Genomic DNA, 26,927 nt, shown 5'->3' on the forward strand with positions numbered 1-26,927 from the left:
TTTTTGGTTCTGATGGGGAAATGAGTCACTACTAAATGACTCAGCTACTGCTTCAACTTATGATGACTCTCCTTATGTGCCAAGGCTGGGGGGTGGTGATTTAAACACTCTTAAAGTGCCATGCTGTTCAAAATACCAGTGATGTGTAGGGAAGGGAAAATATCAAAGACTCCCAATGACTTTGTCAGCCACTGACTGATGTTACCGTTCTCCTTCCCTTAAGCTTCCCTTTTGGTGATCTCTGTTGCCTATATTGGGTAGTCAGCGTAAGATCTGTTCAATGATAGATGAGTCTTTAGAGCGAAATAGGCTTGTTTAATTGTACATTACAGGTTTTCACAAAGTGATAAAGTGTGTCAAAAAAGTTTCTCTAGTATGTGTACGATAAAATTGTCACTAGGTACATGTATACATACATACATGCATGAATGAGTGCGTGAATGTGTCCTTGCGTTCTTGCCTTACATCCAGCGTTCCCAGGATAGGCTCCAGATCCACCAATGAATCAGACCAAAATGGAGTGTTTAGTAAATATGAAATGAATTACTAAACAAAAAGGAGTATATATTGATATATATATAACTAGATTTTAGATACTCTGCATAGCTAAATAGAGTCCTTAACTTAGACCTAATGAGAGACGCTCCGTCTGCGGCCCTTGAAGCAACCCATACTGACTGTTCGTTTCGCTGATCTGCTTTTGTCTTGAAAGATGGATAGTGCAGCTTGTATCTTGACAGGAACGTCTTCTAAAACAGCGTTTGATCATAGTCTTCAGAGAGGCGCAAGCTGCTAACTTTTTGTCTTTGTAGGTAAGCAGCGTTTCAGGAAGCTGGAGGAGGGAGCACAGTAATGAGGAAGTACTTGAGGAGGTTGGAAACCAGCCAGGAGCCAAGTTTCTGTAGCTCATCATCTCAAGATGATTACCTTGATGAACAACCAAGTGGATTAGTCCGTTTTTATATGAATAAATCTTTCCATTAACAATTTAATGGATGTGGTGCTGGATGATAGTGAGACATTTATAGGAACAGGATGCAGAGCGATTGTTGGCTCCGCGAAGGAGGTGGAGAAATTGGTGTGATAAATCTGACGGTTTTTCTTATGTTTCCCAGTCAAGGCTCCTCAACAAGCCAGTGATACTGTACCTAAAGAAAACAACCTCTCCAAATGAATGTGATTCAAAGCCTCTTTAAATGGTGTGTGAGATATTTGGAGAGAAATGACCTTCTCTGGTTAAAGACACGTCCATCCCTCCATCTTAACAAACTACCTTCTCAAATGAAACCTGTTTACTCGATATTGTAAATTGTTTAGTTTTTTTCGGTAGAAACATTTGTCAAATCTAGCTATCTGCAACTTTTTGACAGGCAGTAGATGTATATTTGGTGCTCTTAAATCTATTTTTGGCCTTGCTTAAGTATCACCCTCTTCAGTCAATTAAATAGAATAGTTGTCCTGGGAACAGCTGCTATAATATACTTTGGGTAGAGGTGCTCTTCCTCTCCCTTTCTCGCTCTCTTTCTCTCTCCCCTGAAATGGCTATTTTTAGAGAAGACCTCAGCAGGTAGTCTTGCTATCACTTGAATAAGAGGTCCATTATTCATTTACACTGTGTGTGTTTCTATGTCTTTGTAAATGCCTAAGCAGTGCACGTTTTTTTTATGTGAATCTTTTTTCCATCTCAGTTGCACTTTTCAGGGGTGCGAGTCCATCCCTGTGTTTTCACGAACCTAAATTATTCATCATTTTGCTGATGCAGAGCTATAAAACTCTCTCCGACCCCATCAGCACGATTGACTGTACAGCTCACGTGTGTGACCGGTGTGTAACATGGTAGCGTCAAGTGGAAGATTCCAATCAGCCAGCACTGATGATATGTGCTGAGCACATGGTACTGTATGGGCAGTGTGATCTTTGCTAATCACTACAATCCTGCCTCCATCATAAAACAGAGTGCTGTTAAAGGATTGTGATGATAGTTATGATTATGGTTTTTGATTTACAGTATGAACCATCACATACATTTTTAATGCTTGCTCTTTCAGAAGAACACACCTTCAGCAAAGGCTTCTTTTTATTTATGAATGTTGGTAAAGTGAATATGCGGGTTGGAGGATTTCTGCTGCTGCTGTGTTCTCTCACTCCACTTACTACAGGCTGTGTGTGGACAGGCCTTCAAACCAGTGCATTCAGCACTCCGCTTCAATTGACATGCCGGGTCAAATTAGATGATGACAGTGCTGCCTTTTCATGCCTTCACAATAGCCTGGGGTGTAAAGTTCCTGTCACTTGGTTTAGACCTAAATCATATCCGCACAAGCTTTACCGCTGTAGTCATATCAGTGTCAATACAGTACAGTTTTTTGTGTTTTTGATGCTGTTTGATACAAAAAAAAAATCATAACGCCATAGTAAATAAATTCACTGCTGTTTTGTAGAGTATAATATAGTATCCGATAGCTGACTAGACTAAAAAGTGGTAGCTAATGTAATGCACCAAAGGACTGGTTACAGTGATGTGAAAAAGTATTTAACCCTAAATATTTTTTTTCTTTTTGCATATTTGTCACGCGTAAATGATTCGGATCATCAATCAAATTTTTTGTTACACAAAAATTATCAGCATAAATAAAAATTTTTTTAAAGATTATTTTATTTATTAAGAAAAAAAAAGCTGACCAAACTTTCCCTCTATACCTAATAACCCTAGGTGGCAACAACTGCACTTAAGCATGTGGAGAGAAATGTGAAGAATTTTGGCCCACTCTTCTTTGCAGAATTGTTTTAAGTCAGCTACATTGGCGGGTTTTAAGCATGAACAGTCTGTTTAAGGTTATGCTACAGCATCCCAATCAGCCAAGTCCAGACGTTGACCAGGATACTCCAAATTGTCCTTTAGTCATTTCCCCATTCGGAGAGGGACTTGATGGTGTATTTTGGATCATTGATTTCAATTCATGATTTCATCAATTATGGCAAGTCATCATGCTGCCACCACTATGTCTGGATGTTGGTATGATTTTTTTTTTTTAAAGAAATGCTGTTAGTTTTATGCCACATGTAACAGGATACAAACATTCCAAAAAGTTCAACTTTTGTTTCATCAGTCCACAAAACATTTGTCCTTGGGGATAATCAGCTGTTTTTGGCAAATTACGTCTTTGTCATAGCGCCAAGTAGGTTTAGACAGTTTATTTCCCTTAATAAATAAAAATCATCATTTATTAAGGTTATTATTTTAACTTGGGTTATCTTTGTGTAATATTAAAATGAGTTTAATGATCTGAATCTGACAAATATCTGACAAAAAAAAAACAGGAATGGTAGTTAATGCATTTATACAGGATAAGTGAAGCGAATGTTCATTATCGTTTCACAACAAAGCTAGGAATGGAATTTTATTATTAATATATTATTAAATATTACTGCAATTGATGGGCACCCCGTCCAGTGTGTACCACTCCTCATGCACTAAGTCTCCTGTATACAGGATAAAGCATTATAGACGGTGAGTGTTAGTAAATACCCCAATTAGATAAAAAAAAATATTTCAATATACAATTCAAAACAAATTTGGCAAATAATTAGTTTCTACCACATGCAAATGCAGACATATATGAATAGAAAAAATATTTTAAGAAATTGATCTGTGTGGCAATACATGAATCGCTACACAAAAGAATCACAATAACACAATCACATAACCGTATCGAATCAACCATGGGTTCAATTATTACATGTCACAGATATCAGAGTCCGCCTCATGTCTTTATTATTTCTTGATATGTTTACCCTTGAGGTGAGTGCTATTTATTAGAGAGCTAGCTTAGATTATATCGTGTTTCCGTGTACCTGATTCGGCTGGTTGAGGTGTGTGTTGCGGTATGCATTGGGAGTGAAAAAGTAGTTACAGCATTGAGGCATATCACACCACCATGAAAGACATTAAATGAAAACTCTTTTGTTTGGAAGTGACAATGGAAAGCATTTCCCAGTTATGGGAACTGAGCAGTTATTACTTGCACGCGGTTTGTTTTAACATGACAGTGACGTGTCGGGTTTATTCATTCTTTGTCTGTGATCCTCCACGTTAAAGAGCTCGCAACACTGGTGTAGATTTACACGAAGGGTATTTGGTTGTGGAATGTACAGTAATTGTGGGCTTAATGTAGTGTGCAGTTGGTTTAAACAAAAGATGGCAGTCCCTCTGGGTGGGGGTGATATAATTTGTTTACAGTCTGTTTTCCAAACAAAAAGGTGGTGACCTTTTGGGAAAGACGATAGCAGGAAAGTCAAAGATACTTTGATAGTTTGTTTCAAAGAGACAATAATGACCAAAAACGGAGTCCACTTAAAAGAATACTTTTTTTGCCGAGTTGGCTGAACAGTAATCCTGTTAAACATACAAAAACACTGGACCCATAAAAAAAAATTTTTTTTTTTTTTTTTAAACAAAATGCTTTAAGACTTTAAATGCATAAAGTATCCGTGCTTTACCTCATAGTCCATGAAACCCTATGCAATGTTTTTTTACTTATTTTCCTTTATTCCCAATAACAAAATAAATAAATTTTTAGCTGTATATGAGGGACGTTCATGTCAAACTGTGTCATTCTTATGAACATTCAGTGAGTGGAAGGTCTGAGCCTTGAAAATCGACAGACTTGTTGCCAACTTGCGGAAAGAGGAGCATCTGTCTGAGGGAATTGTACACACAGTCATTCACAAACACCACTTTACACACTTTGCACATTACAGGACCTCAGCTGGTAGTTATTGCCATATCTCAAGTGCAGTCCTGACCTTGTTCCAAGTGATTTCCATATGTTTTGGTCATTAAAGGGCTTCTTTAGACTGTGTAAAGATGCTTTGCGACAATAATGATTGTTACAACGCTATACAAATACATTTTAATTGTATTTAGAAGGCCAGCAGTTATATAAAGCAGATCATGGCGCTGAGAAAACTTTTCTACCTTGATATCCAAGTACTAGTGAAATGCTGGGATTAGTGCATTTGTGTAGTGGGAGAGTATACTTTACCCCTTTACTGTATTCTGTTATTCATTACTGTATTCTGTTATTACTGTATTCTGTTATCCTACGCACTAAAACTTCTTGGTTTGACTTGAACACCTCTTGTAAGTGAAATTTATGATAAGGAAAAATATTGATAGATCAGTTTGATAAGTTTGAGTAAACAATATGAAAGGTTTATTAATACTCCTGAGTTTAATGTTTTCTGTAATGTTATATTAGGAAATATTACACGAATGTAAATATATTCATGATATTTTCAGTTAGTTAGATGTCAGCAATAAGGCTATTTTAAATCCAACTGCACTGCTTTGCAGAGTAAAATATATGCATGAGGATAATTCTTGCATTTTGGCATGACTGATTTTTCTTAGGATGGTTCTGCATGAACCATGAAACCCTGCTATGTTACCGCTGTCCCCTTTCCCATTCTTTATACTGTATACTACGCTCCATGAATACAAATGTGGGCCATGCCAGGGGATATTCTTCCTGTCCTGCCATGAACTGTGAATGGTATGAGTGTATGTATGTATGTGTGTGTGTGTGTGTGTGTGTGTATATATATATATATATATAGGGGAAAGCATTTATCCCTCCCCAGACTCTGCTACTAATGACCCACGGTCAGAACACACCCAGTTAACATTTCTCTACCTTAACACGTCAGACCATTAACTTTTGCCCAGCAAGATACATGATGAGTTCTATTTTGGGAAAATGGCACAATTCTGACATTAGCATTATTCATCTACTCTTACCTGTTGCGTAGCTGTAGGCATGAGCCACTGGGAAATATGGGTAGACGCCTGGCAGAAGAAAAGAGGGTAAAGCTATTGTGGGATGTCGCCACGCAAAAATGGAACAATTGCACTCACTTAGTTCATCTCCTGTAACCATTTCAGTTTTATTTAATGAGAGTATGGTTAATAAGATAAAAAGACATGCATTTAGTAGTAAAATATTAACTCAAGATCTTTAAAACTTGGGACTCCTAAGGAGGTCTTTTACGCCCTTTGTGACGATGCCCTAAAATAGACTTTAATATGAACACAGGAGTATGGGAGGTATATTGTGTTAACATTTTTTGAGCTTTAATGGGGTCACTAAATCAGTCAAATTCTGGTAAATTTCATTCAGCTACTACTGATGAAACATGAGCTGTTGCATTTAATACCAGAACAGGAGGCTTTAGAGGAATGATGTCAAATCTCTGGCCAAGTCCGCCACTGAGAACTGACACCTTTGCCACCCTGCAGGTTTGGCAGTGTATCAAATGATTCCTGAGTGAACCTGCTATCTCTCACACCACCAGACTGTCTATTTCCTTAGGGTCTTTTGATGTTTTTCACCTTCCTGCCCCCCCCACTGCGCTCATTAGCTATAGATGATTTATATTAGTGGTAACTGAAATGGACAGCAATGATATTGAAGCCGCAGACACTGCAAGGCCGCTCTATCAGTGTCTCTTAATAGTGGGAAATTCCCCAGCAATTAAATGCCATGTGTGACTGGCAAATATGTCATTTGGAAATGTGACATTAAAGTTTAAGCTTTTAATTGGTATAAAAAGGTTTTTAAAAAAGTTCATTATCAAGGAAATTAAAACAATCAAAATATTTAACTTTTTTTAAATTTTATTTCATTTAATTTTTTTTTTATTTCTTTTTTTTATACGTTATTATGGAAAAAGTATGAAAAATGTTAAGAGGATAGTAGGGGAAGCTTCTGAGAAAGTGAAAACGGAGACAAGACAAGCAGCAGAAAACGTTACACCAACCTTTTTGGCCAAACCACGGTACTCCAAATGGCCATGATACCCTTTCTCAGTTTTAGCCTCGGCATTTTGGTGTCTTCTAGTTACTAACCATCATGCTTGTAAACTTATATTTAGTAAGTATTTCAGCATCTTCTCAAGGTTCCTTTAATGACTCCTGATATTCCACTGAGTCAGAGTCACAAAGTGGTTAAGGAACTAGCCGAGGTAGATGGACAGAGAAATTTGTCTATATTGATAAAGGCAAAAAAAAAAAAGCATGTCCATGTTTTTGAATGTGACTCTCAATAACCCATTGAAATAGCAGCATACAAAATCCAGCTTTATACCTGGAGCTGTATTTGTAATTATAATTTGGGAAATAAAAGAAAGAAGAGGATAAAAAGAGGATGTTTTTCATTTCTCTCATAATTCCATCTGAAAATTAATTAACCTCATATAGGATCACGACCCTTAGTTCGCAAACTTCTGGAATAGACAATCTACTCTAATTCTACTCTATTATTATACAATAGAAAACTATAGATTTTTGGTATATATTCTAGACTCTCTAGGTTTATATTTGTAACTTTCCTGTATACAGCTGTGCACAAATGTTTTTTTTTTTTTTTTTTTTTTTTCAATATGACTGATGGTGCAAAATATATGTTTTTTATTATTTAAGGATAGTGGTCATATGATGTCATTAACTTCTTTTTATAACCTAATAATAACTGAAATCACCCAAACAACCTTGATCAATAGTTACATATCCTTGAATGTTTGGCCACATTATACACACACAGGATTAAATGGCTATTAAAGGGAAATCTCCACACCTGTGATTCTTTGTAATTGTACTTAGTGTCTGTGCATAAATTGAGTTTCTCAGCTCATGAGGTGATGCACTGACTTGGCTGGATACTGCACACAATACACAATAGGTAAGGACAAAAGAACTGCCAATGGACCTGTGTAATTCTTAAACTCTGATAAAGAGGTGGAAAAGTGTTGTTGTTTTCAAGAAGCTTAATAAGGAGGTACTTACACAATTGACTCGCGTGGTCGAGTTGCCAAGAGAAAGCCGTTATTGCAATCGGATGTTCCAACTTGACAGTGATCTGAAGCACAAGGCCAAGTTGACCCTCCAATGGCTACATCAGAAAAAGGTGAAGGTTCTGGACGTGCCATCACAGTTTTCTGACCTCAATATCATTGAGCCACTTTGGGGTGATCTCAAACATGCAGTTCATGCAGGACCACCAAAACATTTACCGGAACTGGAGGCATTTGGCCAAGAAGAGTGGGCAGCTATACCACCTGAGAGAATTAAGGACGTCATGCACGTGCACAGTTACAAAAGACTAAATGCCATCATCGATGGAAAGGGGGAAATACATGATATTAAGAACTAAGGGTATGCAAACTTTTGAACAGGGATTATTTCCTTATTTTCTTTGTCATGTTTTGTTTGATGATGCTGACATTCTGTTATGCCTTACATATGAACTTGAGTCTTTAATATTAGCAGAAAATATATATTTGTTTTGACTTCTCATTTATGTTTTCTTTAAAACCAAGGTACGCAAACTTTTGAGCACAACTGTATATGCTGCCTGGCCAAAAAGACCAATAATAGTGTTAGCAATCTCCTTGTTTTCTTTGCTTGATACAGGCCAATAGTTTTATCCTTCTCAAACAAAGTAACTTTGCCACAACCCTAGGATATGTCCCATGACATGGTGGTTTAAAATGAGAAGCTACTCCCTGCACCAGTTGTTGCCAACTGAACCATATTAATCACTGCAGTTTTATATTTGCACTTCTAGTAGATGCTAAAGTGCATTTTGTTGCTGAGTACAAATGATAATAAATGTCATCCTATGACACCAAATTAAGTCTGTCTGTCTGTCTGTCTGTCTGTCTGTCTGTCTAATTGTATTACTTTAGGAAACTAAATGCCTAGTTTGTGATGAATTTTACTTCATGTTAATCAACCATACAAACATAACTGAGCAAAAATGTAAAACAATAGGCCACATAGGCAAAGAAATAACACAGACTGATAAGATCACGTGTTTTTATGGTTGTTCCTATATTAAAATTTCTGCATTTTAAAAGCACATTATTATTTTATTTTTTTATTCTGTCATTGTTGCCGCTTTAGTTTAAAGGATTTAAGGTCCTGCCCAAATATACCCAGTGTAGAAAACGCTGCTCGCCCCATTTTTTTAGCTGTTAAAATATATAATCAGCCAAAATTTCAGGTTTTTTTTTCTGTGTTGACTATTTGTGTAATCGTCCATAAATGCATGAAATATGTATGAAGAGGAAAACACACTTCAGTTTGCAACATGCATTTAGATACTGGTTTCCAATACATTATGCATATCTAACATAAATGTTTTTTTGTTTATGATATCATTAGGGTAGCTATTATTACACTGGATTATTCTATTACAGCGTTGGAGAGAATAGAGTTATTTATGGTTGGCTCACCTGTACTCCAGCGTATGTGATTTATTAAATGTCATGACTCGACTATGGAGCGCTTTGTGATTTATGAACCTTCCTGCTGCCTGTTGCATGCGGATCCTGTAGTCTTAATTGTTAACCTCAAGAAAAAAAAACAAAAAACATTTGTAGTGGTTTAACCTAGATAGATAAGGTTATATGACTTCAAATTTGCTCTTGAATAATAACCACATGCTACTTTTACTTGTACAGTAGATAACATTCAAAGCAAAGTCCATTCCTTTTGTCCTTAGTTGAGCTGGTGCTGCAAACGAATCGAGTTAAAATCAAAATTGCAATACGGATCTGTGGAATTAATTAATCACTGCAACGCATTGGCAGCCTGTCCAGTATGTACCCCTTAGTCTCCTGGGATAGGCTCCAGGAAAAATTAGAAAAATCTTAGAAAAATAGATTTAAGCTGTTTGATTAAGAGGGCCTAGGAGTCCGAATGCATGTGCTATTTAGTTTTTTACTTTGCAAGTTAGACTAAATATGCAGTAACTTGTTAGTGAATGATCCACAACAGCAAACATAATACTGTAAGTAGATAAAAATAAATGAATGTGTAACTTAAGAAAGAAAAGAAGATTGTGGTCCTAAGTAAATTGCTGTTTTATTACATGGCAAAAAACACTTTTATTGCAAATGTTTGTTTTTTTTACACCTCTCACCTGACCACTCAGTCATGGATTATTTTCTTATAACAGCATGCTCTATAGTGGTCTATTGATTAGATAGAAGTTTTTAATTATAATTTAATTTATAATTAATAATTATACAGGATTACTGTATTGCATAATGGCAGTGTGATCCAAATGATGCTTTCATTATCATTTGTGATTACATGTGCTTTTTTTCAGAACTCATTGGTGAAAAGACAACTGCACACTGGAGAAACATTTTTTGGCATTTAAATTAAAAGAACATCTAGAGATTACTGACCATTTAAAAGCCATTAAAGTGTGGGCAGGTTTGTGTATGTGTCTACTATTATATTATTAGCAGACTGAGTGTATCGTATGTTTTTCTCTCCCCGCAGTGACAGGGCTGGTCAGGAGGATTCAGTGAGGTGATAAGGCAGGGTGGAGAATGCATGCTCTGAAGTGTTTTTCCTTTCCCTCTGTGGAAAGATAATAGCAGAATGTATTTATGCCGCACTCCACTTAGCTAGTGACACAGCTGATAGAGCTGCATGCTCAAACGTTACTGAAGTCACTGAAATAAAAATATTTTGCTACACTGTATGGCCAAAGGTTGGCGAACATCTAACCATAACAGTCAAACATTTGCCCTGCCAGTTTAAAGTTGGAAGCGCTGGAACTAAATGGTCCGAATAATACGGACCTGTTCCAGCATAATACTGCCCTCATGCTCGAAGCGAACTCCCTGAAGACATGGTTTGCCGAGGTTGGAGTGAAAGAACTTGAATGGCCTGCACAGAGCCCTGACCTCACTGAAACTCACTGAACATCTTTCGGTCTTCTCACCTGAAATAGCAGTTCTGATTCAACATCCTGATGCTTTTGTTGCACTGACAAAGATCTGGAGACTATCGTGTGGCCCTGGATTCTACACTCTTTTTCAGTTTGTGGATTTTTCCACTAGAATAAAAACAGAATGTGACCTGCTGTATGCTAAGGTCAGTGAAGTTTACTGTCTCGCTCGTCTGTCCCCACCGGAGTCATGCCATAATCTTGTCTTCCTGAAGCCCCACTACAAGCCCCCCTGTCTTGAGTTAACCAACCAACAGCACACACATTCAGAAAATGGTCTCCTGTGGCTGAGGAGAATCTGAACCACTGTTTTGAAAGTACTGATTGGGGTGTGTTGTAAGGACCTGGAGAAGAAGGCTTTTAAGGATGGTGAGAAGGCTGAGCTTAAGTGCATTTAAAAAGAGCTCAAGTTCAGTCTAAAGGAGGCATGTAGTGAGGCCCAATGTGTTCAACCAGTTCTTCCATTGTTCTGACTGCCTCTGCCCTTCGCCAGTGATTTGTTTCTGTTCTAGTATCACCTCCTGTCCTCCTCAACTACTGTCTCAATTTTCACCCATACTATAGCAAGAGCTCTCTGGAAGAAACATCATGATAAATCCCAGTTCTACAGAAGAGCGGCTTAAAGATCTAAATGATTACAGGCCTGTGGAACTGACGTCTCACATCATGAAGACGTTTAAACGTTTTTGAAATGTTTTACCATCTCCACAGGCCTCCTACAGTTTGTCTACAGGCAGAAAGTTGGTTTTGACGATGCCTTTCATTATCTGCTTCATTAGACCCTCTCCCACCTCGAAAAGGGAAAAGGTGGATAAGGTGCTTATTTGATTTCTCCAGCTTTTAACAGTCCAACACAACTGACATGCATGTGGATTCAAATCTGGTCATCCGCATTGCAGATGAACTCAAAGGCCACAGTATGTCAAGACGAGGGACTGCATCTCAGACGCTATAGTCAGTAGCACAGGAGCACCTTAAGGAACTGTCCTCACCTCCATCCTGTTTACTGTATGCACCTCAGACTTTACATTTAGGGACGCATAGGAGGGCGAATACCGAAGCTTGGTGAGAACTTTATGGCCTGGTGAAGACATTATGGCTGGTGTAGTCTAAACCAGCTACAGCTGCACATCACAGCACAAAAGAAATGGTGATTGACTTTTGTCGTCCATGTCTCCCATTCTACCCGTCTCTATTGAGGGAGTGAATGTTGACATGGTGAAATCTTACAATTAAACGAGGCTGTAGCTTGATGAAAAATTAGACTGGCCAGTAAACATGTACTAGCTGTACAAGAAAAGCCAAAGGTAGTTGTTCTCCTTGAGCAGACTAGTCTTCTTTTAACATCTGTAATAAGCTCCTGAAGATGTTTTACCAGTCTGTCATCTCCATTGTACTTTTTTGTTACTTTTAAGGTATGCTTAGAAGTAGGGATGCTACGAGCTTGGACAAGGTGGTCAGGAGAGCTGGTTTGGTAGTTGTTTTTTTTTTTTTCCAAGCCGAAGAGTATGATCAGTGGAAGACCTCTATTGCAAAGCTATTCAACTGACAGAATCAGGAAATCTTTTGTCTCCAAAGCCATTTGGCTTTACAACACCTCTCTGCAGGGGCATGGGAATGTGGACTGGGAGATCTAGGCTTAAGGCTCTGCTGCTATATATATCATTGTGCACCCAGTATAACATGCTCATCTTTTAGCTTCAGGGTCTGCTCGTTAATTTCAGTATTACATGTATAATACGCAGATAAATTCTTGAAGGTTATCAATGCACTAGTAATTTTGGTCAGCTCTTGCATATACCCTGTGTCTACTGAGTGTATGTGAAATATGCAGTGTGCAATCACATCTATAAACCCTGTCTTTGTGTGATATCTTTAATTTCCTCTGGGATCAATAAAGTATTCATCCATCCATCCATCTATTTATCTATCTATCTAATGTATACTTTTTTGTATACAGTACTATAAAATTCTCTCGAAATGGCGTTGTTTAGAGATTGATAATGAATTTAGGTTCATTTTAGTATCCAAGCCTTTGGATTTGATCTTTTTATTATTTTGCCCTCATTATGAATAATTCATTCATAAACTTGCCGCACTGAAAGGCGTGTCTCTGCTGCTTTAAGTCCACCAGAGACGCTACTAGACCTTTCAACCTCACCAGCCATTAAGAACGGAGCTGCAGAGTATTTTGTCCCACATTGTATGCTCAAGTGCCACTTTGCATGCATTTCAAGACCCTAATTATTGGCTGAGGGGAATTAGATTAAAATGGTGTAGACAAGAAAGTGTAAGAATTAATGTAAGAAAGGAAAAGAAAAGAGGAGATGCATGAGGATAAAGCCAATGAAGGTGAGAGAGATTGTGGAGAGCAGAACCTGAAGCGGACGAAGGCGATAATGAAAGAAGAAAATGTGCATTTCCCAAGTGCAAAGAAGCCACTTTGACAGTTTAATAGATCAGATTCCATTTATGTGCTGCCACAAAATGAATTTCCCTCATATTTCAGATTACACGCCTATATTTTGTATTACCTATACTTAAATTTTTAATGTGTTGTTTTCTTATAATCTGAACTTCCAGTTTTTTTTTCTAATTTAATATATGAATTATCAACACAACTTCCTCATACAGTAGCTGGTGTTAGCTTATTTCCTCATAGCTACTCACCGTGCTGCTGCTTTGCCCCGATAGCCAAGAAATCTGAGTTAGTTTTATCATAATGTACACTATCGACATTAACCAGATTTTCCTTCCCTTTTTCTCTATTCAACATCTCTCCATAATTTACCTGCCTGTTGTTGAGTTCAGTGCTCAGCTGTACCAGTCTCCCTTACTGTCTGTTGATGACCTTGTCTCGACGATAAGAGCCACAGAGATGTACTTGCTATGTAAGGGTTTAAAAGAGTCTCTTCTTCTCACTTGGCATTGAAAGGCCCCTTTGGTTAACAAACTCAAGACATTAAGTGGTGCATGAGAAATGTATTTATGTATTTATTTATTTATTATTATTATTTTTTTTAGCTTAATTATAATTTAATTTCATGGTTTGAATTTATGTCCAAGGTGTCAAAAAATGTGAAAGAATAATAAGGGACAGAGTTTGAGATTGAGTTTTTGGTGGCAAAATTTTTCAAAATTCAAAAATCAGATCCAGAGGTGGATTACAAACACTACATCTGGCGATTTCTTTCTGTAAATGCAAAAAAAAAAAAAACCTGCCCAAAATATATTTTTAATCATTTTTGTTTTTATTCGCAGCACCTCATTATTATAAAATGTATAAAATTTTAAAATTTGCACACAAATTCCAAAGATGTTATCTTCAGGTTGTAACGTACAAGTTTCTCATTCCCTGCTTCTTGGAGATCATGATGTAAATGCATTGTAACTTTTTAACAAACGAAGGTGTCTATTTAAGCAGTATCACATAAGAGAGTGCTGTTGTGCTGTTTATCATAACGGCTGTGATGTCGTAGGCACAAGGGTGCGACTCAGGTGCCAAAGGTATCAATTCCATGATGGTAAACAGCACAACAGCATTCTCTCAACAGCATGACCTCGAATATGATGTTGCCTTCATACACCTACAGTACACCATTCATTATTGACAGATTATGATTTATTTGTTTGTTTAACCAGTTACTTTTACTATGCCAACACACGTCCTTCCATGACTGGCAGAATTAACTACCTGCAACTGGCAAAGTTGGTGACTAACAGTGAGCGACCGACAGTGTATTTAAAAGGGTTGAAAGTAGTTTAAAATAGGTTAAAGATGTATTTTCTTGCCAAAATGCATCCATGACCACACATACCATCGCTTTTGGAAAAAAAAAGGCCAGCTGAGGTGCTACAGTATGTAAGATATCAGTGGTTTAGCTGCTAACTGCTACCTTTTTTTTTTTTAAACGTGCTGTCGTCGGCATGCATGACACGTCTCAGGCCAGACACCCGTCCCGTGATGTGATACTCCCTTTTTCACAAAGAGCTTGTCTCACCCGTTACTCCCTCCGCTCCCAGATTAAAGGCACGACAGCAGCGACCTCAGTTTCCACCTCTGTTCCTTTCATACAGGATCCAGAGGCGCAACAACAGCGCAATATTCCCACTTTGTACCGGCTATATCTGAAAGGAGCTAGTGTGCAAGAGAAGAACTTGAGGTGTTTGGCTTGAGATCACACCAGATAAAAACCCACTTGTCTAGCAGTCTCTGTAATTTCTTACAAAGCACTACTCTATTGATCTCAGCTCAGAAAAATCTATGCTGCAAAAAATAATGGCATTTGAGTGATGCAACATTACTGTTTTTAGTTCCTGGTACAAGCGAACACTTTAATATTTTTTAGATGTGTTAAAGGAAAAGTGATGGTATCTGACAGAAGCCTTCGGCGCATTTCGAATTACTGTTTTTGTTTGTTATTGTCGTTTCAGGATATTGACGGAGGGGAGGAATTGGACATCTCAGAGCTTCCAGATCAGCAACCTGGTGTACGTCACAGCTTTGTACAGGAGCACTTTCAGGCCCAGTACAAGTGAGTGCATGTAACTACTGTATACTACACTACAATGACAGTACCATATGTAGGTCAGGGGTTTGCCTCAATAATGTATTCCAATAATGATCTTCCTGCCTTGGGTATGTGTTCGTCAGGTTAAATGAACTCTCAGTACTTGCTGGGTTTCCTTTGGGTACTCTGGTTTCTTCCAATAGTCCAAAGACATGGGTTAGGCTAATTGGCATTTCCAAATTGCCTGTAGTGTGTGAGCATGTGTGTGCTTGTGCCCTGAGATGAATTGGCACTCTGTCCATGGTGTACCTCGCTCTGTACCCCTAGTCATCTGGGATGGGCTCCAGGGATCCTGCGACCCTGTACAGGATAAGTGAATGAGATAAGTTAAATATATTTAAATATCTTGTTTTCTTTTTTTTTTATTTAACATACAGTAGTTGTTGTAATACAGTGTAGTGGTTGGAAAATGTTTAAATTTTCTATAACTTATCTAAGAAGAATCATCCAACTTTGCTGGAATACTATTGTTAAGCTTAAAAATTAAGGTTCTAAGCCCAAGGTATTGGGATCGGAGTGTTTTTCGGGGCAGTACAGTATGTTAACCCTGCATTTTAAAAAGTACACTTCAGTCTCGCTTAAAACAAGAACATCCAGGAGGTACTCATCATATACCCTCCCACATAGTGCAGTTTAACCTTAAACTCTCTCTCACACACACAAGAATCAATGATGTTTTCACCCTTCAAGGAAACAAATGCCCCATGGCCAGGATTTGTAAGGCTTGATATCAGCTTGTTCGGTTTTCTTCAGTTGTGTGGTTGGGATTTGTCGTACAATCTCTTTATAATGATAGGGATTTTAGGATTTATATTTACTTAATAATCAACAATAGTTATCCTCATAGTGCACATCAATCAGCCATCATTTTAAAACCTTAATATTAGAACCACCTAGGTTTTGGGTTCCCATAGTGGCTATCTTGCGTCATGGCTTCACAGAGCCTTTTAATGTGTGCTGTGGTGTTGTTCACCAGGACGTTGCCAGTTAATCCTTTGGATGCTGTGGGTTGCAGGATGGGGCCTCCGTAGGTGGAGCTTGTTTGTCCGGCGCGTATCATGGGTCCTTGATCAGAATGGGATCTGCGGGCTTTCTGTCATGCCCAGCATTGAATTTTGTTTTGCATTATCTTATTTGTGAGTTTGGACCAGACAGGCTAGCCTTTGGTCCCTGTGGACATGGGGGAGCCTTGGGTGGCCATGATACTGTGGACGGTTTACTGGTACTGTATATGATTGATAATCAGTGTTAATGTCTGTAAGCAGCATATTATACAGTACTGTGCAATAGTCTTAGGCAACATATTATATGCTGTACCAATTTTGTTACAGTGTATACTATGTTTATCATGTCTGCATAATTATGTACAAAATTATTCAGTATTTCCATATATAACTTAAAAATTTATAAACAAATAACATTACAGGAGAATATATGCATGGCCGTAAAGAAAAAAATATATAGTACAAGACAGACCAGTTTTTAAATAGAAACAAAAAACCTAATGTTTTCATAAAAATAGAATGGAGCGAGTGCGACAAAGTTACCAGAAGAACTCGTATTCTCCAGCAAGCTCAGTAAAACCTAACAACTATTTTACTTATAGTACTGTGCAAAAGTAAAAAAAAAAAAAAGATGCTTTTGGAAACATGCATAAAAGAAACTTTTATAAATATATTTGGAGTGAAAACTCATTGTCAGGAGTTTTAGACACAGATTTGTGCAGTTTTATAAGAAAACAGCTGTTAGGTTTTACTGAGCTTGCTCTATTTTTATGAAATCCCTGGAGCGTACATTAGGTTTTTTGTTTCTATCTAAAAACTGGTCTGTCTTGTATTATTTCTTTCCAGCCATGCATATATTCTCCTGTAATGTTATTTATTTATTAATTTTTAAGTTATATATGTTAATACTGAATGATTTTGTACATAATTATGCAGACATGATAAACATGTATAACAAAATTGGTACAGCACATAGTATGGTGCCTAAGACTTTTGCACAGTACTGTATATGTTAAAATAATCTGCTTTAAATATATGCAGAGCTTACAAAACAGCTCATGAACTCAGACCAGCACCCTGATGGATTACAATACAGAGAAATTCAATTCTTTAACAGTGTCTCCTTTTTGTTTTGCTAGCATTAACTATGGATCACAAGTGTTGTAGAACAAACAGTTAGTCTGTGACATGATTAATTAGGTCAATGATTCACAAGCACCGCACTGTTTCTGGTCACAATTAAGCACAGAACGAATGGTTATGACTATAACCTCTGTTCCCTGAAGGAGAGGAACGAGGTACAACACATATAGTATGGGATATCACGCCCTCTCGTGTCCTGGCTGAAGCCACCTTTATTCACGCCGTAAAGGCAGGCAAACCTGTGGTGACGTAGGTGTAGCAGCAATGTGTTGTACCTCGTTCCTCTCCTTCAGGGAACAGAGGTTATAGTCATAACCATTCGTTCCCTTTCAGTCGATTCACTCGGTACAACACATATAGTATGGGACATATATTCACGCCCCGCCGAGTATCTATCAAAGTTAGTCACAAGAACCCTGATAGCTACTCTACTGCATCATGGACCCCGCAGAGAGGACACAATGAGCCACCGAGGGGGCCGTTATATCAAGTCGGTAGAACCAGACAAAAGTGTGTGGTGAGGACCAACTGGCTGCCGCGCAAATCTCACCCACAGACATTCCTTTGAACAGAGCCCATGATGTTGCCATAGCTCTCGTTAAATGTGCTTTCACACCCAGAGGCAATGGGACACTCTTGCTACTATAAGCTAGTGTAATAGCCTCCACAATCCAATGGGAAAGCCGCTGTTTAGACAGCGCTTTACCCTTTACTGGACTGGCAAAGCAGATAAACAGTTGATCACATAAGCGCATATCTACTGTACGGTCCATGTACACCCGTAGTGCACGTACGGGGCACAAATTATGCAATTTTCTCTGCTCATCAGAAGCAAAAGGAGGAGGTAAAAAGCTATAAAGGTCAAAGACCATAGAGCTATAATCAGTGGAGACGACCTTCGGTACATAGGCCGCGTTCGGCCGTAGAGTAACCTTTAACCCATTAGCAGCAAACTGCGTACAGGATGGATGCACGGACAAAGCGTGGAGATCGCCCACTCGTTTAGCAGACGCTAAAGCAAGAAGAAGTGCCGTCTTATATGAAAGAATTTTCATATCTATAGACTCAACTGGCTCAAAAGGAGGACCACAGAGGGCCTCAAGCACTAACAATAAATCCCAAGACGGAACACTGGACCTCGTAGTGGGTCGCAGACGTCGCACTCCCTTTAAAAATCGTACTGCCAGCGGATGAGCCCCTGGTGACACTCCGTCAAAACCAACATGACAGGCTGATATAGCCGCCAAGTACACTTTAATAGTAGAGAAGGAAAGGCCTTTCTCTAATAGTTCTTGTAGAAAAGACAAAATCTCCACCATGGAGCACTGAAATGGAAGAACATTATGTTCTTGACACCATTGCTCAAATGCTCGCCACTTGTAAGCATATAAACCTCTAGTAGACAAGGCCCGAGCACTTTGGATTGTGTCAATCACATTCGGGGGAAGCCCTTTTGCTAACAAATTGGACCTTTCAACAGATAAGCGTGCAAGTTCCACAGCTCGGGACGCGGGTGCACTACCTCTCCCCCTGCCTGAGACAGAAGGTCCCTGAGGAGAGGAAGTTTCCATGGTTCTGCTGCTAGCAGGCTGACTATCTCTGCGTACCACAACTTCGCCGGCCAATGAGGTGCCACCAGGATTAGTGACAGGCCCTGCTGACGTACCCTCTCTGTGACAGGCAGAATCAGTTCTACCGGAGGGAAAGCATACAATAGAGCTGGGGGCCAGGGGTGTGCCAGCGCATCGATCCCCAGTGGGGCAATGCGATCTGTTATGGAGAGGAATAGTGGGCAGTGAGCATTTTCTTTGGATGCAAAAAGATCCACTGCTGCCCTGCCGAAGCGCTCCCAGATCTGAGCTACCACCCATGGGTGTAATCTCCATTCCCTCACAAGCGGGCCCCCTCTGGATAGAAGGTCCGCCCCCAAATTCAGGTGCCCTGGAATGTGAGTGGCCCTGAGTGACAGAAGATGAACACTGGACCATAGCAATAGAGAATGAGATAGTTTCAGCAGGGGAAGTGAACGAGTCCCCCCTTGTCTGTTTATATACGACACCACTGTTGTATTGTCTGTCCTGATCAGAACATGATGGCCTGTTAGAGCCAGACGAAAATGTCTCGGGGCTAAGAACACTGCTAACAGCTCCAAATAGTTGATGTGAAGCCTGCGTTGTTCCTGTGACCACGCCCCCCTGACCGCGGAGCCGTCGCACAGAGCGCCCCAGCCGCTGAGGGAGGCATCTGTTGACACCACTTTGCGAAACGATACCCTGCCTATCGGAGAGCCCTGACGTAATAGCCTGGGTTCCCTCCAGGGCAGAAGGGCTGACATGCATGACGGTGTCACCGTCAGCCTCCTGTTGAGGTGGCGCGCCGCACATAGGCGGTGAGAGCGCACCCAGCGCTGAAACGCACGCATGTTCAACAGCCCGAGAGGCACCACAGTGATCATAGACGCCATCATTCCCATTAGTTGTAAAAACACTCGGAAACGAAGTTTGTGTTGCAACTGAAACAGAGCAAGGCAGCGCTGAAACGCGGCTATTCTGTGCTCTGAGAGACGTGCTCAGCTGGTAACGGAGCATATCTCCAGACCCAGGAATGAACACTGTTGACTCGGAGTCAGTGAGCTTTTCTGCATATTTACTGAGAACCCTAAAGTCTGAATGTGAGACAGAACTAGTGCTGTCTGTTTCTCTGCCTGCTCGCTTGAGCTCGCTATTAGTGCCCAGTCGTCTAAATAGGCTAATATGCGAATGCCTTTCTCCCGAAGAGGAGACAGCGCCGCCTCGGCGCACTTCGTGAACGTTCGGGGAGCTAGTGACAGGCCGAACGGCAGCACTAGGTACTCGTAGGCCACGCCCTCGAATGCAAACCTCAGAAACTTTCTGTGGCGCGGAAAGATCGCTATATGAAAATAAGCATCTGTGAGATCGATCGTAGTGAACCAATCTCCCGGGCCTATTGCATTTAGCAGTTGCCTCAGGGTAAGCATTTTGAACTTGTACGTTCTTAGAAACGTGTTCAATATTCTCAGATCCAAAATAGGACGCAGTCCTCCCCCCCTCTTCGGAACGACAAAATACCGGCTGTACCAACCTGAGTTCGCTTCCGAAGGAGGCACCACTTGAATCGCCCTTTTGCTCAGAAGAGAATTTATCTCTTCCCGAAGCACCGCTGCGGCGGCGTCCGACACCTCGGTGTTGATTATGGAAGAGAAGCGCGGTGGCTTTATGCGAAACTGTAGTCGGTATCCCATAGCGACTGTGTTTTGCACCCATGTCGAGACTGCGCATGCGCGCCACTCGAGAACGTGGGACGCCAACCGGCCTGCATTGATTTCTGAAAGGGGTCTGCTGCCCCCTGGCGTTTCGCCAGAGTGCAGCCTCATCGATGGCACTGGGCTTTTTTGTTTTGCAACATTGTAAACAGGAAAACTCTTTATTGGTTTTAATAATGTAACATTCACATGGTTTACAAAATGCACCATTTTTGGGGCAATCACACTGTAAACATCGAGGGTACTTGCTGTAAGTCCCTGAGAACTTTTTAACACGCCCCAACTGGGGTTCATAACTTGAACATGAACACTTGTGTGTGTGTTTGGGGGGGCTGTGCTTGGGAGACTGTGTTAGGGAAGTGCAGCGCCGTTTGGGACTGATTTCCTGAACATAACGTAGCGGCCTCTTGGGCGGCATTGAGAGAGGAGAAACAGTGTCTCCCTGAGCTCCTCTCTCTTTAAAATCTGAGCTAGGAGAGGGAGGATTCTTCCTCCTAGTCGCTGAATCCTTTCGGACGCCCGGTGGGGGGCCCATACCCCAGGCCGACTGCCGTGGGTTTTGCCTGGGAGGCTGTTGCTTCACCGGTCGAGAGCTCGAGCTAGCTGCCGGCGGTGGTCTCTTATGAGGTGGTCGCGGAGTGGTCATACTTCGAGCCTGTTTGGGCTTCACCTTTGTTGCGGAATGATGTCTCGCAACGCTTCGGCCTGTTTCCTTCTGAAGTCAAACTTTGCCTGAATGGCATCGAGTGACTGGCCGAACAAACCCTCAGCAGACAGCGGTTCGTCCAAGTAGACAGCCCTGTCTCTATCTGGAATGTCAGAGAGTGTGAGCCATAAATGCCTCTGTGCTACCACTGCGCTCGCCATCCCTCTCCCGAGGGAAAGAGCCACACAACGAGACATGCGCAAAATGTAGTCTGTCGCTGTCCTGACCTCGTTAAGCAGCGCACAAAACGGGCTCTCCTGAGGCACCAGTGAGCCGAGCTCTGCCAAACACATTGCCTGATATGTTTGAAGCAGCGTAGCGGAGTTGAGCGCACGAGCAGTGCCCGCTTGAGCGCGGTAAATCTTCTCCAGCTGGGCAGAGGAGAATCTACAATGTTTAGACGGAAGGAGAGTAGGGCCAGACACTCCATGATTATGCGAGGGTGCCAAATAAGCAGCCAAAGATGGCTCCATTGGCGGTGGGCTAACTAGTCCTGCCTTCTCAGCTCCGTCTAATTCCAAATATTGTCCGTAACCGGGCACTGATACACGGGTCGACAGCGGCTTGCTCCATGACGACGTTAACTCGCTGACAAAGTCGGGAAACATGGGCAAGCAGTTCTTAACTGTTGTCGGTTCAGGAGGAAGAAAAAATCCCGCGAACCTTGACGGTTTTTGAGCCGGCTGCGGGGAGGGCCACTCCACCTCCAGCTTCTCGGCCGCTCGGCGGTAGAGAGCCAAAAATGAAGTGTCGTCCCGAGCGGCTAACGCAGTAGCAGCTGAGCTCTGAGCAGGCGGCAAAATTTCATGCTCGTCCTCCGACAAGCCCTGTATCTCTAGGCCGATGTCGAGCACGTCATCGTCCTCGAAAGCATGCTGCTCGGTGCCTGGCTGCTGGCCAGCGCTGTAGGAGAGCCCACGGTCCTCCGACCCCTCGAGATACTCCATCTGGTCCGCCCAGCTAAGTGCGGGGACTTCTGACGGAAATTCCTCGTCAGCAGACACAGGCGAAGCTGGGACTGCTGATTCGGAAAGGAGGGGGTCCTGCTGAGCGACTGTATTTCTCCCCAGGGTCCTTTCCACGAACGTGACCCGTCTTTCCAGCGTTGAACGCCGGACCTGGCGACAAAGCGCACATGACTCTGGCTCAGCTAGAGCTCTCCTAGCATGGAGAAATCCCCAGACAGACGGGGCACGCTTCGTGCTGGTCCTTCTCATGCAAGGAGAAGCCGCACTCCTGAGGACAGGGGCGAACAGCGGACCTCTTCTTAGCTACATTAGCTTCCATGCTCATACTAGCTAGCGCTGTTAGCACAGCTAAACAGAAGCCAACTAACTGAGATGTCGCTAATGTTCTGACTGACAGAGAACTTAAAAGTCAGCGCCCCGCGGGTAGACGACTCACCAAAATGAGGCTGTTGTCGCTAACGCCAACAAGAGCAGTTAAGCTGATTTTAAGCGCAGTCTTGTAACGTAAAACGTAGAGTTTACTAGCAGCACCTAGAAAACTCTACGGAAAAGGTGTTCACAGCGAGGTGAAGAGCGTAAGAACTGAGGGTCAACCGTGGCGACGATGGTTTATAGGTGTAGGCGGGGCTACACCTACGTCACCACAGGTTTGCCTGCCTTTACGGCGTGAATAAAGGTGGCTTCAGCCAGGACACGAGAGGGCGTGATATCCCATACTATATGTGTTGTACCGAGTGAATCGACTGAAAGGGAACTGCTAATTTCAATAAGCCGATCAGCTAATGCAACACTAAAAGACAAGTTCTAGTTAAAACTTTATGAATAGATCTATGCTAGCTCTCTTATACCAATGGTAAAAGTAGTAATGTAGTGATATGAAATGTCTGCGAGCTTCAAGCAGAGGTGTGAGACTTTCGTGCCTCCATTATTTAAATTAGAGTTTATATATTCTGTATTTTTGAGTTTTTTCCCCTTTCTTAAGAATCTGGCAATACTTGATTATGCCAAAAAGTACAGTCCTGCTGAGACAGAACCTGCCTCAATATGAGTGAATAGTAGAGAAAGTCACACAGTCACTGAGCCACTGTGACAGCATGACAGATGTGATCAGTGACTAAGTGTGTTATTTAATGATTCAGCGTTTAATGAAATAATTTGAGCTCAATGAGACATTTAAGAGTCTGATTAACTGATCTGATCAATATGCATCAGTCTCTGTTTCTGTCTTCCGCACATCTCAATGTCTCACCTCCCAGACGAAGGCCTGTGCTTCTTATAGATTAGAAGGGCATACATGATGTTTTTACAGATTGCTATTGATATTTTTAGTTGGATGGGCATCGATGCGTCACTAGAACTGGCTCTGCCTCTGTATTGTTACAACTTACAGTAGGCTTTAGCGAATAATCACATGTACTGTAGGTATCACACTTAATGCAGTTAGGCCACAGTTGCACTGTGATTAATGACAGGAGGATGGTATACGATGCTGTAAATATGTAACCGTAGGTACTGTATGGGAGTCAACTTTTAACGTTATCAGTAAATTGAAGAAGAACTCCTGAATTTTGGGGCCAGGCTCTGGACTTGAAAAATACCACCTGATGATGCTTTTTTTTTTTTTTTTTTTTTTCTTTTGCCAATCTGTATTTCATACACTCTTCCGCTGTTGGAAGCCTTCTGCATTACATTTCAAAATGTTGTGCATTGTGCAATGCTTCTCTGCTCACCGTAGTTACCATCGCCTTCCTATTCCAGTAGATCAGCAATTAGATTCTATAGATTTGCTATTATGAAACATAAGCATTACCATGGAAACTATGACTACGGCTAAACTATGGTTAATGGTAATGTTATCAAAAACCAGAACAAAGAAACAATAGAATAAACGAACAGTAACAGCAGCCCCAAGACAAGACCCAACCGAAAAATCGATTCGTACATAGATAGAGATGCTAATCAAACTCCACAGTGCGCAGGTGAATACAGTAGAGACAACATGATTGTGGTGAAGTGCATGCTGGAAAATGGAAATGTCAGTATAGGAGTCCTAAAGAACACAAAAACAGGGAGGAATACAGGGAAAACCATAACAAATACTTAAGCCAGCATATCTGTTATCAACAAACAAACCATGGACAAAGTCACTGAGACCATATTTTCTCCAGTCTGGTGAAAACTTAACCTGAAGCTCTCAGGTATTTGGATCTGGATCTAATAATTTTTTTCATTTATTTATTTATTTTATTTATTTTATTTTATTTTTTTGCAGTGTGATCCTGCCACGTGATTGCCGGATTAAATGATGCGTAAACTTGCGAGCGTACAGGTGTTCCTAATAATGTGGACAGATTGGCAGATGTCCAAGTATCCGCGCTGCGGCCCGGGCCTATTACTGGGAAGGCTGGTTTCATAATTCAGAAGAAGTTTTGTCATCAGTTTAACCTTTTGATGGGTTACAGACTGCATGACATGAATATTGGATTTTTCACAGGATTCCAAATCCTTTTTTTGGAGGGCTGTGCCAACTCAATTGCCAGCTCGAATGGTATGAACATTTATTTAACCTATGAAGATTTTTTTTCCTTCTCCAATTTTGGAAACAGCTTCAGCTCGTGGTAGCTAAATAAAATTTATGCTCATACAGCAATCAGCCATAAGATTAAAACCTTAACACATTATGCTCAATAGTGTGTGGATTCCCCTTTGTTCCACCAAACCAGCCCTGAGCTCTCGAGGCATAACTCCACAGGACGTCTGAAGGTGTGTCTGGCACTATCCTTTCAGTTGCAAGGAAAATGGCAAGGTGGTGTCTTCATGGATCGCATTTGTTTGTCCAACACATTCCATGGATGCTTTACCAGATTGAGGTCAATGTTGTTGAACTGGATTTTAAATTCTCCCCATCTCAGTCTGTTAGAGTATCCATGGAATGTGCTGGACAAACAAATCTGATCCTTGAAGTTGCAAGGTGGTGCTTTCATGGATCAGATTTGTTTTTCCATCACATTACATGGATGCTCAATCAGTCTGATTCCAGATCAACAACCTTGACCTCTTTGCCTGCGAAGCCTTATACACAGCAGGCTATGATGCAGGGAATGTCCTGATACCTTTTTATCAGAGCCAACATTATACTTTTTTTTTTCAGTAGTTTGTGCTACGTTGGCTTTTCTTTGGGATCTGACCAGACTTGCATAGCCTTTGCACCCCACAGGCATCAATAAGCCCTGGGGGCCCATGTGACCCTGCGACTAGTTGATAATCAGTGTTACTGTTATGTGGTGCTAATGTTATGGCTCATCAGAGTGTAGTAATTGCAATAAACTGTACATTGCGTGAACAATTATTGGTCCACTGTTCCAGATAACATCTGTAAAAGACAACGTCCTATAAATTAGTAAAATACTGTATGTCACCAGACATTTTTTTAAATATTTTTTTTCCTCACTAAGGAAAAGGTAAATAAGTGGTTTAGTTTTCAGCAAGTGGCATGCATCCAACCTAAAATACTAGATATCTTTTCGACGTCAGCGTGTCACTTGAGCACGTCCAATCCAGACTGCTGCAAGGCTGAGATTATGTCACACACACACACACACACACAAACAGACAGAGAGAAAACATTACGCAACCAGCCACAACTTTAGTTTGTTTGAGGATTTGTGTGAGCTTTATCCTTAGGAATCTTACTTGATCTGGGAAGAATCAAATCAAATACCTTCATCCATTAGAGTAAATATTCACAATCTTAAATCTTAATCAGCTTGGGTATTCAGCTATGAGTCAGTACATTAATCTGACATCCTGTGCTTGGGAATACTTACAAAAAAGAAAGAAATGATTAAATACCAAAAAAATGAAACCTGGATCAGTGCATGCCAAATTAAAATGAAATAAAATCTGTTTAAAAAAAAAAAAAAGTAAAAGTATTGTTAAGAGGTAAACAGAGTCTTAAGATCAATGATTGTACAGTACATGCTCTGCTTTCTGTAAGCCTACCTTTTAAAATAAAAGAAATTCTAAAACAATATTTAGCATGGCAGGAATGTACCTGTGTGTGTGGTCTTATTGTAGTCAGTATTGTATTCCGGGAGGTGTTATGTGCTTTTACAAACACCAGCAGTGTTCAAGAGGAAACAACTGTATGCTGTCAAATTGATTAAAATGATTACAAGCGCTGTTGAGACGAGGAGTTTTATTTGCAGATCTGTAGTTCATCACTATGTGCCAGAATCATAATTTTGGAAAGCGTACATGTTCTTGCTTCCATAACTCTAAAACCAAGTCATAAATAACACTCTTGATTATGATATAATGCAAATGGTATTACATAACACCCACAGTTCTGAATCTGAAGTGATGCAGCACTCTGCAAAAGTCTTAAGCCAGCCCTAATTTGTTCATATTTTGAACATACTCATATGCTCTTTCAAAGAGAGAGACT

The 26,927-nt window shown here is 40.7% G+C and overlaps 1 protein-coding gene across 1 annotated transcript in view; it reads left to right on the plus strand.

Annotated features, from left to right (window-relative positions):
• usp43b (ubiquitin specific peptidase 43b) overlaps positions 1-26,927 on the plus strand; it is a 99,135-nt gene that overhangs the window by 27,678 nt on the left and 44,530 nt on the right. Inside the window, exon 3 of the mRNA XM_053514021.1 lies at positions 15,240-15,340. Within this exon, the coding sequence (XP_053369996.1) occupies positions 15,240-15,340 (101 nt within the window). The remainder of the gene's footprint in view (positions 1-15,239; positions 15,341-26,927) is intronic.

The sequence above is a fragment of the Clarias gariepinus genome, chromosome 16 (assembly GCF_024256425.1).
Source record: "Clarias gariepinus isolate MV-2021 ecotype Netherlands chromosome 16, CGAR_prim_01v2, whole genome shotgun sequence".
NCBI classification, from domain to species: domain Eukaryota; kingdom Metazoa; phylum Chordata; class Actinopteri; order Siluriformes; family Clariidae; genus Clarias; species Clarias gariepinus.